This window comes from Phaenicophaeus curvirostris, chromosome 3, assembly GCF_032191515.1.
Source record: "Phaenicophaeus curvirostris isolate KB17595 chromosome 3, BPBGC_Pcur_1.0, whole genome shotgun sequence".
NCBI classification, from domain to species: Eukaryota; Metazoa; Chordata; class Aves; order Cuculiformes; family Cuculidae; genus Phaenicophaeus; species Phaenicophaeus curvirostris.
The window spans coordinates 77,719,515-77,734,367 of NC_091394.1; the positions used below are offsets into that span (position 1 = coordinate 77,719,515).

The 14,853-nt window shown below is 37.8% G+C and overlaps 1 protein-coding gene across 11 annotated transcripts in view; it reads right to left on the minus strand.

Moving 5' to 3' along the window:
* Positions 1-886: 886 nt before the first annotated feature.
* The window catches only part of UBR5 (ubiquitin protein ligase E3 component n-recognin 5), a 91,947-nt gene continuing 77,980 nt past the window's right edge, over positions 887-14,853 (minus strand). For 6 of the 11 annotated variants that reach the window (XM_069854459.1, XM_069854450.1, XM_069854455.1 and 3 more), the window contains 15 exons: positions 14,572-14,792; positions 14,002-14,122; positions 13,791-13,898; positions 13,275-13,518; positions 12,606-12,717; positions 11,925-12,069; positions 11,540-11,670; positions 11,259-11,319; positions 10,905-11,080; positions 10,409-10,493; positions 8,935-9,090; positions 8,420-8,533; positions 5,707-5,851; positions 5,048-5,133; positions 887-3,951 (listed from right to left, as the gene is read on the minus strand). In XM_069854459.1, the coding sequence (XP_069710560.1) occupies positions 3,739-3,951; positions 5,048-5,133; positions 5,707-5,851; positions 8,420-8,533; positions 8,935-9,090; positions 10,409-10,493; positions 10,905-11,080; positions 11,259-11,319; positions 11,540-11,670; positions 11,925-12,069; positions 12,606-12,717; positions 13,275-13,518; positions 13,791-13,898; positions 14,002-14,122; positions 14,572-14,792 (2,118 nt within the window). In that variant the 3' untranslated portion in view covers positions 887-3,738. The remainder of the gene's footprint in view (positions 3,952-5,047; positions 5,134-5,706; positions 5,852-8,419; positions 8,534-8,934; positions 9,091-10,408; positions 10,494-10,904; positions 11,081-11,258; positions 11,320-11,539; positions 11,671-11,924; positions 12,070-12,605; positions 12,718-13,274; positions 13,519-13,790; positions 13,899-14,001; positions 14,123-14,571; positions 14,793-14,853) is intronic. The other 5 variants (XM_069854458.1, XM_069854457.1, XM_069854453.1 and 2 more) reach the window with 2 other exon arrangements.

Sequence of the window (14,853 nt, forward strand, 5' to 3'; positions counted from 1 at the left end):
TTTGGCACACCCGTTATTAAAAAGGCAAATGGAAAGGTTCAGAAAAAAGGTCAAATCACGTGGAACTTGAAAGGGAATAAAAGTTACTAAGCTAGGTATCTGCAGTTTGACCTAGAGAGGAAGCCAGAGAAGTGCAAGTGTCAATGAAGCAAAGAGCATAGACACAGAAAAAGCTCAGGACGGCATTTACAGATTGACACACAGAGACAAGATTCATAGATTGCAGGGACGCTGTAAAAAGGGAGCTAAAGAACAGCATTAAGCTTCCAAGGAGGAGGTTACTACTAATCTACTGAGCAATCTTTCACATGGGCTTAAGGATGATAAAGAGGCATGCTGAAATAGGCTCCCTGTGAGAAGCAGAACCACAAAGGAGGAGGTTGGTGAAAACAGAGGCACTCGTCCCACCTGCAACTCAGCTATCGAGGAAACATTAACACTGCTCTCTACTCACTTCTCTTTGGATGCATACACAGAAGTAAAGTTTTGGAAACCAGCAGGTCTCTATAGAATTGTGCAAATTATACAAAGGTAAATGTAGGTTAAGAGATTAGGAAAGTTTCCTTTCCCAGAAGTCCTGCTGCTGTACAAGAAGGGGTCTGCCTTTGATTCACAAATCAAAGCTTTTTCATAGTGTGTTATCTAGCGACTAAATGACAAACTTGCAGGAAAGAAAAGTCACTTCCAAACCAAAAAGATGGGAAAGGCCATTTGATGACAAGTTCACACTATTTCCTACTTCTGGAAAACTAACACAGCTGGAGCAAGTGATCTATCTTCTGTGTTGGACACAGTTAGCTAAAGAACAGAAACCAACACCGTGAATTAGCCAGGGATTTTAGCAGTAAGATGTCAATTTTCCCTAGATTCACCATAGAAACTAGTGTAGAAGCTGGTGATAACATTTTATTAGCAGCTACCCTTATCTCCTATTTCAGCGGTTACAAACAGCTAAGAACTCAGACTATTAAAAAATGTAAACATTACAGAATTGTCCTTGAACTAGTTTCTCTACCACATCTTAAAAGTGAACTAACAGAAGGGCTTAAGTCAAAGGGAAATGAGGTGTATGATTTTAATAAACATTTTTCTTATTAAAATCTTGATATAGTTTAAATATACCATACAGAAGAAAAAAGCTATTTATAAAGCTACATACACATTTCAAGCCAATGACGACAGCATAAATCATTCTAGATTCCCTCGCCACTTATCAGAATGCCTGGGGTGTGTGTATATATGGTGAGCTACTGTGAGTTATCTGCATAATTTCTGTCTAGCTATACATGACAGGACTTAAAAAATGTTTAAGCTATATACAGAAATATATATACATATAACATATATTTATATGTTATACATACACATACACTTATATACATATACACACAATACATATATATATATATACACACAGAGTACTTTACATTTATATATGGCCTTTCATTCAAGGGCCTTGGATACTTTTTAATACATCAAGTCTCACAAAACTTTGTGAGGACGGGAGCTTTATTTTACAGACTGTAGATTTTATGCCGATTCTAAACAGTTTCTTTTGTTGCTTTCTACTAACTTTACACATTTCAGTTAGAGGCATTTTTGGTAATGGAAATAATTACACCAGTTAGGAATCTAGGCATAAGCTATATGCTGCTTGATACCTTTTTATCTATCCTTCTCAGTATATGAGAACAGCCATACTAGTATAATTTTTCCTATACTAATACACCTATATCTAGACTTGTGTAGTTGTATTGCTTTTTATTTTTAATCAATAATAGCATAGTAAAATCTGAAACAGTTTTGAACTTAACAAACAATGGGGGTCACAACAGGAAATCCAATCCTCATACATTGAGACTATCCTTTTCTAGGACAACTGATTTAAGAAATATTAGTACATGCAGAAATAATTCTACATCTGTTTACTTGATTTATCTGCAGTTTAACTACACAAGCCTGAAAGTGTCGGCCTTATTTAGAAAACAGGTTTTTCAGCTTCAATTTGGCAACTGGTGATCAGGATTTCTGATCTCAACTGTCCTCCATATCTCTAGCAACTAAATAAGTAAGTGATGAAAACAGAGGATTTTTTTAGATCACAGCTGTAGGCAACTTCTGGTCATCTGGAGCTGTGGCAAAGGTGAATTCCACTTGGATTTTGATAGAGCATTTGTTTAGCTATTCCCAGCAAAAGTAAGAAGAAGAAGGAAAAAAAAAAACCCAAACCAAAACTACTAATATGGACTCATGGGGCTGGAGAAACAAGAAAGAGGGAGAACATCACCACCACAAAAGCTCTTAACCTTCAATATTTCAGTCTGCTAAGCTTTCAGAAATTTGTTGGAATAGAAAAAGTAGCTCCCTCCTTTATTAATCACTTCCAAAAAAACCTCTTGAGCATTAGGGAAAACAAGTCCTAGGTTATGATCAAAGACTGCCCTCCCCAAAAGCAACCAACCACTTCAAAAGTGAACATACAGTAGAACCCACTACAATGCAGTTTGAGAATTTTATTCTAACTTCATTACCTTGAGATTTTTCAGAACAAGCCACTTTCCCCTCAAAGCTATTCTCTGAAAAGAAGGGGTTGCCTGGCCTGTTTCACTCAGGATTCTCTGCTAACTGTAAAATGTGGGCTGAACGTCTTCTGCAGGTCAATTTTTTAGTTACAAAATTCAGATTTTTAATGAATAACTATGTTTAGTGTATGCTGTTAGCTAAAGTACAAATGGCTAAATAAATAAAAACTATCGTTTCTTCAGTATGACTTGGTATTTTGTCTATAATTTCTTTATTAAAAAACTGTAACAAGATACTTAAAAAAAGGCTAGATACAAAAGAAGTTAAGCTGGTCACGAACATTAAAGTTTTCCAAAATGTATCTTCAATAATCATGATCTTATAAACATTTTACAGTTACCAGAAAGTGCCCAGGCTGAGTTTACATAGTTAGATAACGTAGTACAAGTGTTGTGTTAGATCTGGTAGTGGAACAATCTCCTGACTGTCTGTTCACTGAAACAGGGATACAAAAATGTTGATTGTGAACTATGAAATACTGTGCATTGGCCTCATCATATGTACAAAAAAAAAAAAAAGAAAAAATCAAAAAACACTAAAGGTACAGATTACATGCAAAATATTAGTGATGGTATCTGATGTGCCAGAGTTCAATGCAATTGGAACAAAAATTGCAATGAAAGTGGTTTCTTAAATGAACGATCCCAACTCTAGGATCTGAGCTGTCAGGAACTTTTTACAAGTTCAATATACATGATACACAACTGCAGCCAACCACAAATTAAACACCATAAAAAAAAAAAGTTAAAATAAACCACAGAACATACTTAATTTTTTATTTCGAAATTCCCTACTCCCTCTATACAAGAACCTTTGCTGAAACACTTTCCACAAAGGCAGCAGTGAATTTTCAGAACATGTTACATATTTTCCCTCAGCAAAAAGATAAATCACAGTGTAAATTATATTGTTCTGCTGTCATCTTTGGCTGGGGTTAGGCAAAGGAGTTATTGACTGGCAAACTGTTGCAATCCAGTATTGCCAGTGCTCCTTAGGCCTTTACGTTACAAATTTAGAACAGGAATGTTTGCATTTAATCTTTAAAGTACCACCAGGGGTATGACAGCATTAACTTTCATAAACTTTTATAGACAAATGGAAAAATCTACAAAACTTAGCTAGTAATATTACACAGCAATACACACTTTTTATACTCTACACAAAACCAAAATTCTTGGTCTTAATGGCGAGTAACAATTTCTGTTTCAAAATCTGCTTAGAGGAATAGAGTGGGACATAAAGGCGAGAAATGCAAGTGTTTGCTGTAGGAAGATGTTGGTCATCTGGTGGTCTTATTGTGATTGATGGCATAGGCTGGAATCCCTCCTCACTGGCAGGCAAAGATGGACTTGAGGTCCAAAAGTAAACCTGGAAAAAGGAGATGACAATTAAAATTTTGCTGTACGATGCTTAAATTCAAATTGCCTACATGTTGTGGAGGAATAGGTTAAAGAAGAACTGCACAGTCACAGCAAGTTTGACCATACTGCATTCTGTTCAATAGGCCAACTAAGCTCAGTGGTAATGCTTCATGCTTTTGCAGTAGCTTCCTTCACTTCCTTCCTTTAACTGCTGATTATATATACACTTCTGTTAAAAACGATAAAAGCAACGCTCAAAATGATCCTGTATCAAAAAATCTTTAGTAAATGAAATGTGCCCAGATCCATCTGGGAAGATGGTGACCAGAAGTCTCTCACAAACCAGTAACTATGGAATACAGGACTTGTACAGACAAAACACGGCAACAGAGAATATCTGGTTTACTGACTTGGAGAGCAAAGTTACTTCCAAAATGTAACCATAGATATTCCTTGACAAATTGTCAAGATTTTCCACTTTTCAGATTAGCCCTTGCTTCCTTTTAAAAACCTGTAAAGGAAAGATAGTACCTCAAGCAGTAAGGCGTTAAAAGCAATAGTTTGAAGACGTGTACAATAAATACAGTTTAGAGACAAGTTTTCCAAAATTAAACCCCCAGAACAGTACCTTGTTCTTTCATGCTTCTCATCAGCTACTCCTACAGGGCTTGAGAAAGAGGTAATATCACTACTAATATCTTACAGAAAGGATATAGGCATTGCCCTCAGGATACACAGAAGTCAGGAGAGTAGACTGTTTTGGAAGAGAATTCAACCTCAAAACCCTAGTAGCCCACAACACAGCTGACTAAACACAGTTAATTCAGCTTAAGAACGACTGTGCAGAGATGGTAAGTGTGCTTCCATGAGACCTGTGGATACAGCTAAGGACACACCACGCTTACTTTCAGCTGCAAGAAGGAAGGTCTAGGATTCACACTTTACATTTCTAGAAATGAAAGTCTAATCAGACCTTACTACCCTGCTCTGCTGTCTTAACTTTTCACATACAGTCTCTGCAGGCAGATACAGTTAAAAAACCGTGATGATGTCAAAGTTATTCCAGTTCTTCTGCATATTTCCACTGGGAATGGACAACTTACTAGATCTTGTCTTTCTGTCATACTCATCTTCTCAACTATGGACCAAAACCAACGCTTGAATTGCAAAAGCTTCTCAGCATTTTCTCCTGTGTGAAAAAAAAAAAAAAGATACCTGGTTCAGCTGGTACATTGGACAATAAATATTCAGAGATCTGTTTTATATGAACTGCAAGATCTTGGATACAATCTTTTTCATAAAGTCCTGCTACTGGAGACAACATTAATTCCAAAACTAATATGCACGCTTTTTAATGTAAAGGCTACCTTTGAAATACCTCAGTACAACTCCCTTCCCGACAAAGCCTAACAACAGCTAAATATAGTTCAAAAATTATGCTAGAAATATTAGACCACGTCCATCACATTTGCAATTCTAAGGTTAGGTTAGATCTTTCAGAAGGAATACATAATACAGTCCTTGTATTTAACATCAAGTGACAGCAAAGTTGCAAAACATGCTCCCCCCTCTCCACTGAAGGTAAATATTTTCAAAGGTATGTAAAAACACAGTAATAATTTTATTAGGACTTTAAGTGACTTATTAACTGATGTCAAATTTGAAAAGGTAGTTTAAGTTTAACGCTGGTAACTCTACTCCACACAGAACAAACAGTGTTAAGTTATCCTGCAACTCTCTTTCTGAATAAGTTATTTCATACCTGACTCATCGTTGAAAGAGGTAAAGCTGATTAGCATTTGCACATTCACTTCACCACAGCCATTTACCAAAAGCCTGAAATCTTCTGCTGTCAAATCTTCTAATGAATTCTTTGGAAGTACATCCAGGAGACCCTTCCTCATTGCCTTCAGTGAAAACCACAAGATGCAGATTATAGCCATTATCACTTTCAGATTAAGTTTAAATTCATTACTGAAAATTCCATGTGAAATCCACTATGAACTCAAAATTGATTATTCTCCTAGCTGTTGTTTTCTTTCAAAGCTTTACCATCCAAGATGCACATTTTCTGAAACAAAGAACTGTTTTAATCTGTTAAACCCTACCTAATATCGCAGAAGAAAGCAGTAATGGTTTGAACTAATATTTCACCAGGAGCAACAGTACTCTCAATAGCTAAAAAGTTCAGGTATTTTGCTGCCTTATTCTGAATCTGATAAGAATTACAAAACCCACATCTTGCATGTCACTTTTAGTTTGCTTTCCTAGCCACTCATGCCAAATTTGCTTTAAAAATGTTACACACGCACACATACATATTTTATGTAAATAAGTAATATCCTGAAAAAGACTGGAAATTCAATTTTTTAAATGGAAGAACAAATTGATTTTATTCAATTCCAAAATTAATACAAATGTTATGATTTTCAACTTTTCAAATAAACAAGACTTGTACTCAAGTATTCAAGAATCATATAGGCAGACATGGAGATCAAGTAGCTTAATTCCAGGAACATTCTCCAATTCCTTCTGTGAGAATTTTGGACCTAAACTGCCCAAAGGTTATCTAGCAGTCTGCCAGTTTATCTCGGGAGCACAGCAGGAAAACACAGTCAGCAGAAATGACCAAGTTTAGACGTAGTATCATATGACAGAGAGTAAGCGATCCTAAGTCCTGGACCTTCATTAACTATTTACAAAAATACAGTATTCCATAACCTTTATTTTAAAAGGGTTTTAAAAACCAAATTATTTTTACTATAAGTTTATGATCAACTGTTAGGTTTCTTGCCAGGTTAGTAAAATAAGAAAAGTTGTGTGTTTCATAACACACGTTTGGTCTTCCTGGACTTCAGTAAAGCCTTTGACACAGTTTCTCACAGCGTTCTGCTTGAGAAACTGTCAGCCTCTGGCCTGGACAGGCACACACTCTCCTGGGTGGAAAACTGGTTGGATGGCCGGGCCCAGAGAGTGGTGGGAAATGGTGTGAAATCCAGCTGGAGGCCAGTGACAAGTGGGGTTCCCCAGGGCTCAGTGCTGGGTCCAGCCCTGTTCAATGTCTTTATCAATGACCTGGATGAAGGCATTGAGTGCACCCTTAGCAAGTTTGCGGACGACACTAAGCTGGGTGGAAGTGTCGATCTGCTGGAGGGCAGGGAGGCTCTGCAAAGGGATCTGAACAGGCTGGACCGCTGGGCTGAGTCCAATGGGATGAGGTTAACAAGGCCAAATGCCGGGTCCTGCATTTGACTAGGACAAATGGACATTTGACTAGGACATTTGACTAGACAGACTAGGAGAAGTCTGTCTAGAAAGCTGCCTGGAGGAGAGGGACCTGGGGGTGTTGGTTGACAGACGACTGAACATGAGCCAGCAGTGTGCCCAGGTGGCCAAGAAGGCCAATGGCATCTTGGCTTGGATCAGAAACAGCGTGACCAGCAGGTCCAGGGAGGTTATTCTCCCCCTGTACTCAGCACTGGTGAGACCGCTCCTCGAATCCTGTGTTCAGTTCTGGGCCCCTCACCACAAGAAGGATGTTGAGGCTCTGGAGCGAGTCCAGAGAAGAGCAACGAAGCTGGTGAGGGGGCTGGAGAGCAGGTCTTACGAGGAGCGGCTGAGAGAGCTGGGGTTGTTTAGCCTGGAGAAGAGGAGGCTGAGGGGAGACCTCATTGCTCTCTACAACTACCTGAAAGGAGGTTGTGGAGAGGAGGGAGCTGGCCTCTTCTTCCAAGTGACAGGGGACAGGACAGGAGAGATGGCCTCAAGCTCCGCCAGGGGAGGTTTAGGCTGGACATTAGGAAAAAATTTTTCACGGAAAGGGTCACTGGGAACTGGAACAGGCTGCCCAGGGAGGTGGTTGAGTCACCTTCCCTGGAGGTGTTTAAGGCATGGGTGGACGAGGTGCTAAGGGGAATGGTTTAGTGTTTGATAGGAATGGTTGGACTCCATGATCCAGTGGGTCTCTTCCAACCTGGTTATTCTATGATTCTATGATAACTGATTTTCCTTTTTAAAACAAGGATACGAGTCAGATGTTCAAGGTCATGTATGTAAATATTTTGAAATTTCTTTTTAATCTTTCTTTTAATAAAGCTAAACAGATCAAAGGTGTCAGACTAGAACAAAGTAGCTGCTAAATATGAGGCAAAAATTCCAGGAGGATACATGTTATCTGACCTGAAGAAGCGAACATGTACGCTTAAACAATGAGATCAAGTTTAAAAGAAATTAACTTTCATTCTATTAAAAAGATAAATTGCTTGAAGTACTCAGTTCTCACAGGATTGCATAAACAGCTATACAATTACAAAAAAATTGGTAATTAAGTATTTTAATCAAGCTCTCGACTTCAAAAGAAACCTCATGAGCAATACCATAATGAGAAGAATTAACTGACTGAAATCATAAAGATTTTTTTAAAAAAAAAAAAACAAAACCAAAAAAAACCCCCAAACACTCCACCAAAGACTTACATGTAGAGGCTGTTCTGCTACTACCAACATTCGGTGTTCTGCGTATTTCCGGACATACTCATATACATTCTGAGGAGTGACTGGTATATTTACACCATTGGAAATAAGTTCAACCTGTGGCAAAGTAACAAGGACCATTTAAACAGAAAAAAAACCCAAACCACCACCACCAAAAAAAAAAAGGTAAAAAAGGAAATAAGATTATTACAATGGCCACAGCATGTTCAGTACACTGCACAGTTATTTATTACTTAATAACCCTCTAAACCCAAGCAAAATTTACTACTACAGATTTGCTGTAAAGATTCCCTAGGACTGACTACGCTATCCAGGCTTAATTGTGGGCACTGCATCATCAAGGAAAAAAACCCACACTGTTGAAGGAGAACACTGTATTTGAATCTAAGAAGGGTAAAACATTATCTATGCCACCTGACAAACGCATGGATTCTGTGTACACTACCAGATGCATATGCTGTTGAATTCTGAAACGACAGAGGTCTAGCTGTGCTTACCTGTCCTCCACCCTCCTCCTTACACAGGTCTATTGCAAAGGCTAAGTCCATTGCTGCAAACACTGCATCAGCATCCGTGCTCTGGGAAGCGAGGATAAGTTGCCGAAGGCTTTCATACATAACCGGATCAAAAAAAGCAAAGTCATGCCAGTTCACCTATTTAAAAAAAATAGATATTTGAAACTAGATATTTGAAATACACCAGCTGTTTAAGGACATATTCAAAGCTACACAATCTGTGCCTAACCTATCCAGTAGCATAGAGCAGTGCATAACCCATGTAACAAAGCACACAAATCCTTGGCAATAAAGACAGTTGAACTCCTATTTTCAGCCTGCTTTTGAAGGTACATTAGAATACTCAACTGTAATGCATTAGCAGAACATAAAGCCAGACCTCTAAAGCCCTTCCTTCTGTTAAAGCCATAGAGGTTATAAAGACAGTTTATTTTTTTTTTTTAGAACAGATTATTCCACGTATCACCTAGATCAACAGACATTTGATAGAGGTTCCCTGAAGCTGGAAACAGTTTGCATCAGTGCTCCAAAATGCTGGAAGTTCCACTCCACTTAAACCCATACAAACTGCTGCTACATGCACACATCAGAATGACTGATGGCCCAGCAGTCTCATACCACAGTTTCCAAATACCAATGTCTACTCCCTGCTGCTTTCTATAGTTCCTTACTTCTTTGCTCTTTATCAGCCTGGAAAGAAAAGTCACCTACTAGCTAAACTAAACTTAACCAAAATGTTCTTTGATGTATCCAACATTTAACTAGAATCTCTCTGGGAAGATACCAGGGGATACGTGGAGGCACAGCCTTCTGCCATTAACCCTTTTTCATTAAAGATCATAAGCATGTCAGATAACTGATTATGTGATCAACATTGTTTTCAAGGAAAGACCAGCAGCAACAAACCTTGGTTTAAGTTTGTTGCATCAGACAGAACTTACCATGCTATGGACCAATGCATGAAATGTGCAGTGTTTACTGGGGTGGGAAAGCATTTTTTCAAAAAGTTTAGGTAATTATTGCTCTGAATTGGAACTATACCTACATCTGAGAATAAATTCTAATTACAATTCAATTCAATGAGTTCTCCCAAATAATGAGAAAAATGCTTTTTGGTAAGCTGAGACGTTATTGCTTCATACTGTCCAATACTATATCTTTGATTCTTCAGTCTCAGGAAGAGAGAAAGGAGAGACAGGAAGCCACTTCTGAAGACAGTCAAAGGCTAATCTATTACAAATCATTCCATTGTAGTCAAATAGGTGACTCCTAGCACATCTAATCAGTTCAAAATCTAGGAAATTAACCGATTAGTATTCCTCATTAAAAGCATCCTTATAGTTCTAAGATCAACTCTGCTAGTCAATATATGCATGGTAAAGAAAAAAAAACGAGCAGGTTTTAAAGGTAAGATTTATGTAATTAAAGGAAATTAAAATTTCTATGTTCAGCTTACCTTTCTCCCAAGAAGAACTTTGATTACGTGCCTATTTAGCGTGATGGGACATAGTTCGTTCTGCAACAAGCACAATCCTAGGATTCTGAAAATAAATGTATGAGTTTTGTTTTGTTACAACCAAAATTACATCAGAGACATTTCAGCAAAATCACATTAAAAATTTAAATATTCTAAGAGTCAAGCTGCAGCTAGGCATTCCAGACCTATCAATTCCTGAAAGAAAATCATGGCCACATATAATTTCAAAAAAAGTATTTCCTGTAGTATAAAACTTCCAGATTGTGAAAAAAAAATGATAAAAATAAAAATTCAACAGGAGATGAAACCCCAAGTCGATGTGTGCAAATTCACGCATATTTAGCTCCAGGTGAGAAATACAGAGTATAAAAGTAATAAAGAAAGGTTTCGCAGCTTGGATCACTGGTACTCTCCTTGGCATTTTGTATATTTGTCCTTTACATTTTTTCAGACTGGAAAGTTAAGACTAATATACCTGCCAATGTTTCTGAAACAATTCAGCCTTGCTTCTGTGTTTTTACCAGGTCTTGGTGTATAAAACCCTCGTTTTCCAGGTTGGTAAAAGAGTGGTGCATTATCATCCCCATCATCTGTATCATCTAATTCCATATCCACTACACTGCGGCTGGAACCATGTCGCTTCCTGTTTTCCTGTTTTGAAAGTCAGAATAGCATTTAACAAACTTATTTCCAATTACTGACACACACCAACAAGCTATTTTTACTAGACCAGGAAACTCAAGTTCTTTTGGCCCCAGTTGCTTAAGTTTTTAAAATTAACTTACACAACTGGATCTTAGATAAATTAATTTGTGCAACAGTTTGTTACCTGTACTTTATCTGAAGAGTCTAGCAAGCCAAGATCCAATATACTGTCTGCACCATTCTCCCTTGGCAAGGGGAAAGAAAAAAATTATTAATTTTTAATGTTTAATTGGACTATAAGGAATTGTCATATTCTGAAAACAGACAGATTAGATTAAACCAAAGTCAACAACTCACTTGTTCAAAGAAAAATATCAAGAACAAAGCAAGGAATAAGTTGTATGTATCAGAGTTAGATGTAGCTCACTTAGTTTTCGTTTCTTATATCAGTCCTTGATACTTTACCTGCCATGTGCAATAATGAGTTCCATTGCTTCATCAACTCTTGCTCTAAGGGAATCTTCACTAGCTAGTAACAGAAGCAGTTGAGCAGGGGACAATTCCAACAACATTCCTGTGATTTTACTTGCAAATGCCTAGGGATAAGGAATGAAAGGTCTCAGTATTCTCTTCCAGTTCTCTCATTTTCAAATATGGTTTTATGAAAGTTTTAGTATTTTAAATACAGAATGTTTTGCAAGCTACCCCCTAAGCTAAATGACAAACCGCAGAAAGAAAATATTAAGAAATTGCTAAAGGACACAAAAACATCTTCAGGTATTTTTAGTTATGTTAAACAATAACGGACAAGGAACAACGTATCACTGTGGAAGAGACAGGTAAGTCTTACTGGTTGCATTGCTTGCACTCGAGGGTAGAGCCTTTCTCCAAGGGCTTGTCTGTGTGCTGGAAGAGGGTCAGGGTCATCACCAGGATTTCCTTCTGATGCCGGTCTAAAAGGCCGTGTGTCAATGGAAAGTTGTCTTCTAAAGTCCCTTAAGAAAATTAGAGCAGTTTGTACTCATTTCAAGAGGAAATAAGCAAACATCTTCTGGAACAATACAATTTGCACACAGATTCAAGATAGCATTAGCTTTTATGCTGGAATAGTAGTGTTGCTCATAGCTGCTTGGAGAGAATGATTCAGAAACAGAGAATCAAAATGAACCAAAGATTTCAATACTGTTGGTATTTTGGATATTAGCAGTCAGGCATGCCATCAACAGCCATGTTGTTTCTAAACCACCTCACAATTTCATTCTTGTACACAAGATTTTATTATTGTTTTAGCAGAAGACATTTGATGGCACATGGTTGAGACATAATCAAACAATGCTAAAGTAAGCACAATTATTCTTTAGAGAATTAAAGTATACATTGAATTTCAAGAAAATTGTTCTAAATTGCTCTTGAAAGTGAATAAGACAGATCCTTTTAATTTGAGGAAGTAGCAGTATCTTTCCTGAACATAACCAAGGCAATCATTCTACTTGACAAAGTATCTCCAACAAACCAAAAATGTATCACTTACCTATCCCTATCTCTCCGAGAACCAGCTCGTAAGCCACTACTTCTCCGCATTTCTCTCTCTCGCTCCCTTTCCCGATCTCTCTCTCCCCTATTTCGCAATCTTTGCATCAAACCTGAAGGGGGAAAAACTCGTAAGCTTAAACACCTTAATATTTCTCTCTCCTACCTAAGTTTCATTGTAAGGAGGGGACAGTTTTGGAAGATAGCTTGAAAGATATCAATGAGACAAAACTCCTTCTCTTAAAAGTAGTGATATGGGTTCAGCCAAAGAAGAAAGGAATCTGAAGTGTTTGTACCAACTTATAAATGCCAAAATACTTCAAGAGTTCATATATACTTTCAGAAACCTTAAAATGTATTTGTGACAATCCAAGTGGAGTAGTCATATTAAAATCTATAAGCTCTTACTAGCTAAAATCTTGACAGTTATTACCTACTGGAGAAGATGATGCTCAATAAAGCTGAGAGCATATAAAGCAGACTCTTGTTTTGAGAAAAACAAGAAATTCCTGTTTCTGAAAGCAGGAAAAAAACCCCATCATGCACCATTTTCACAGTTCTTACGCTGAGCTGACGAGATCTCTGAGACAATGCCAAGTATTTCAACATAAAAAAGCATCCAGTGATTTTATGAATGTTATCTGTAGATAAGCTGCTGTGCATCACTTACTTGTATGGGTACCCTTGTTGGCATTCTGAATACAATCTAGATTTGGCAGTTTCTCGTTTGACAGAAAAGCCTGTGCAATAGCAGTATAAAAGCTTCGTGCTACACCGCTGCCTTCTCCTGGCTCATCCTTAAAAGTAACTTTTACTCTGTGTACAGCCATCGGAGTGGTAGCACACCTGCGACCAAAATGATTGTTGAGCTGCCTCATGGTCTGCTGAATTAGAAGATCTCTGTCTCGATCAACCTAGGAAAAATAAAAAGGAGAAGTAAAAAGTTTCCATTTACCAATCATCAGACTAAGAAACTTTCAGCTTCAGAAGAAGTTTCTGGACTCTTCTGCACAGACTCAGAAAACAACAGTTAGACTGTGAAAAACTATGGAGTGATTGGAACACAGCCCACAAAGCAAAGTTTATGACACCTGCTTGCAGACTGAAATACAACTTCTCCTATCGAGTTACTGCAATGTGCAATAATTCAACTTTTAATGAAAACAAAATCAAAAGGTAAACTAACATTTTTTACCTCCAACGTTAAATCCCTGGATTGCTGGTTTCTAAGTTTTTCCATCTCCCTGCGGAATTTTGATTCCTTTACTTCAAAGCCACCTAATTCAGTCAAGATCTTAAAATAAAAAAAACAAACAAAAAAACCAAAAATCAGAATAATGAGGGAGAGTCACCATTAAGTTGTAGAAGGAATTGCCCTTATACTGCGAAATACATACCGATCCAGGCTCTGCTCCGACATCTTCCATGAATACTCTACCAAACAACTCTAAAGAAAGGCGCCAACGTCCCAGCAGCATGTCGTGAGATATAACCATGCCCATGAAGCTGCACTGTGGCCTGAGAGGAGGGAAAAAATGACAGATGGGCAAAATCAAGTTATATTTCAGACACATTTTTGTACTACTGCTTTATTCTTAACCCTCTGCCTTCAAGGTCTTTTAAAAAGGCTGTAATTCAAAGGCAGGGCAGTTCAGTCCCTAACTGCATAAAGTGTGGTCGGTATCCCCAGACACACATGGCAAACTGTTAATTCCAGTTTTAAAACTCTGCTACGCAGGACATCACAGGGCCTGCATCAGGATGTCAAGTAGTAGAGGACTTTTACCACAGCTTGTATAGACCTCTTTGAAGACTATTAAACTGTTCAATCCAGAAGCTATTAAACACAAACTACAAATTTAAACTAAAGTAAGCTACCTATTTTAATTTAAGAAGGCTTTAAGAGTCCAAAATATCCTTTCATCAGTTCAGGAAGATTTTGTAGAGTAATTTTTAACTCAAACTACCTGAAAGATGTGAGAGGCGGTCCTTCACTTTCTGTCAATCCTATCTCTGCCAACAAGCTGCTTTTCAGTTGTGCTGCAAGATCATGAGCTGAAGGCCCTGGCTTTGAACTTTCAGATTCTTCTACAGGCACGTTTTGTTCCTCCCCTTCCTTCTTTTGCCGATTTTGCATGCTCATAACATTTTTTAAGTTGGCTGCATAGGACATTTTAGTTGGAAGAACCTAAACAAGGGCAAGCAAAATTTAATTGCACTTTCAAAGCAGTCTAGAAGGCTTTTTCAGG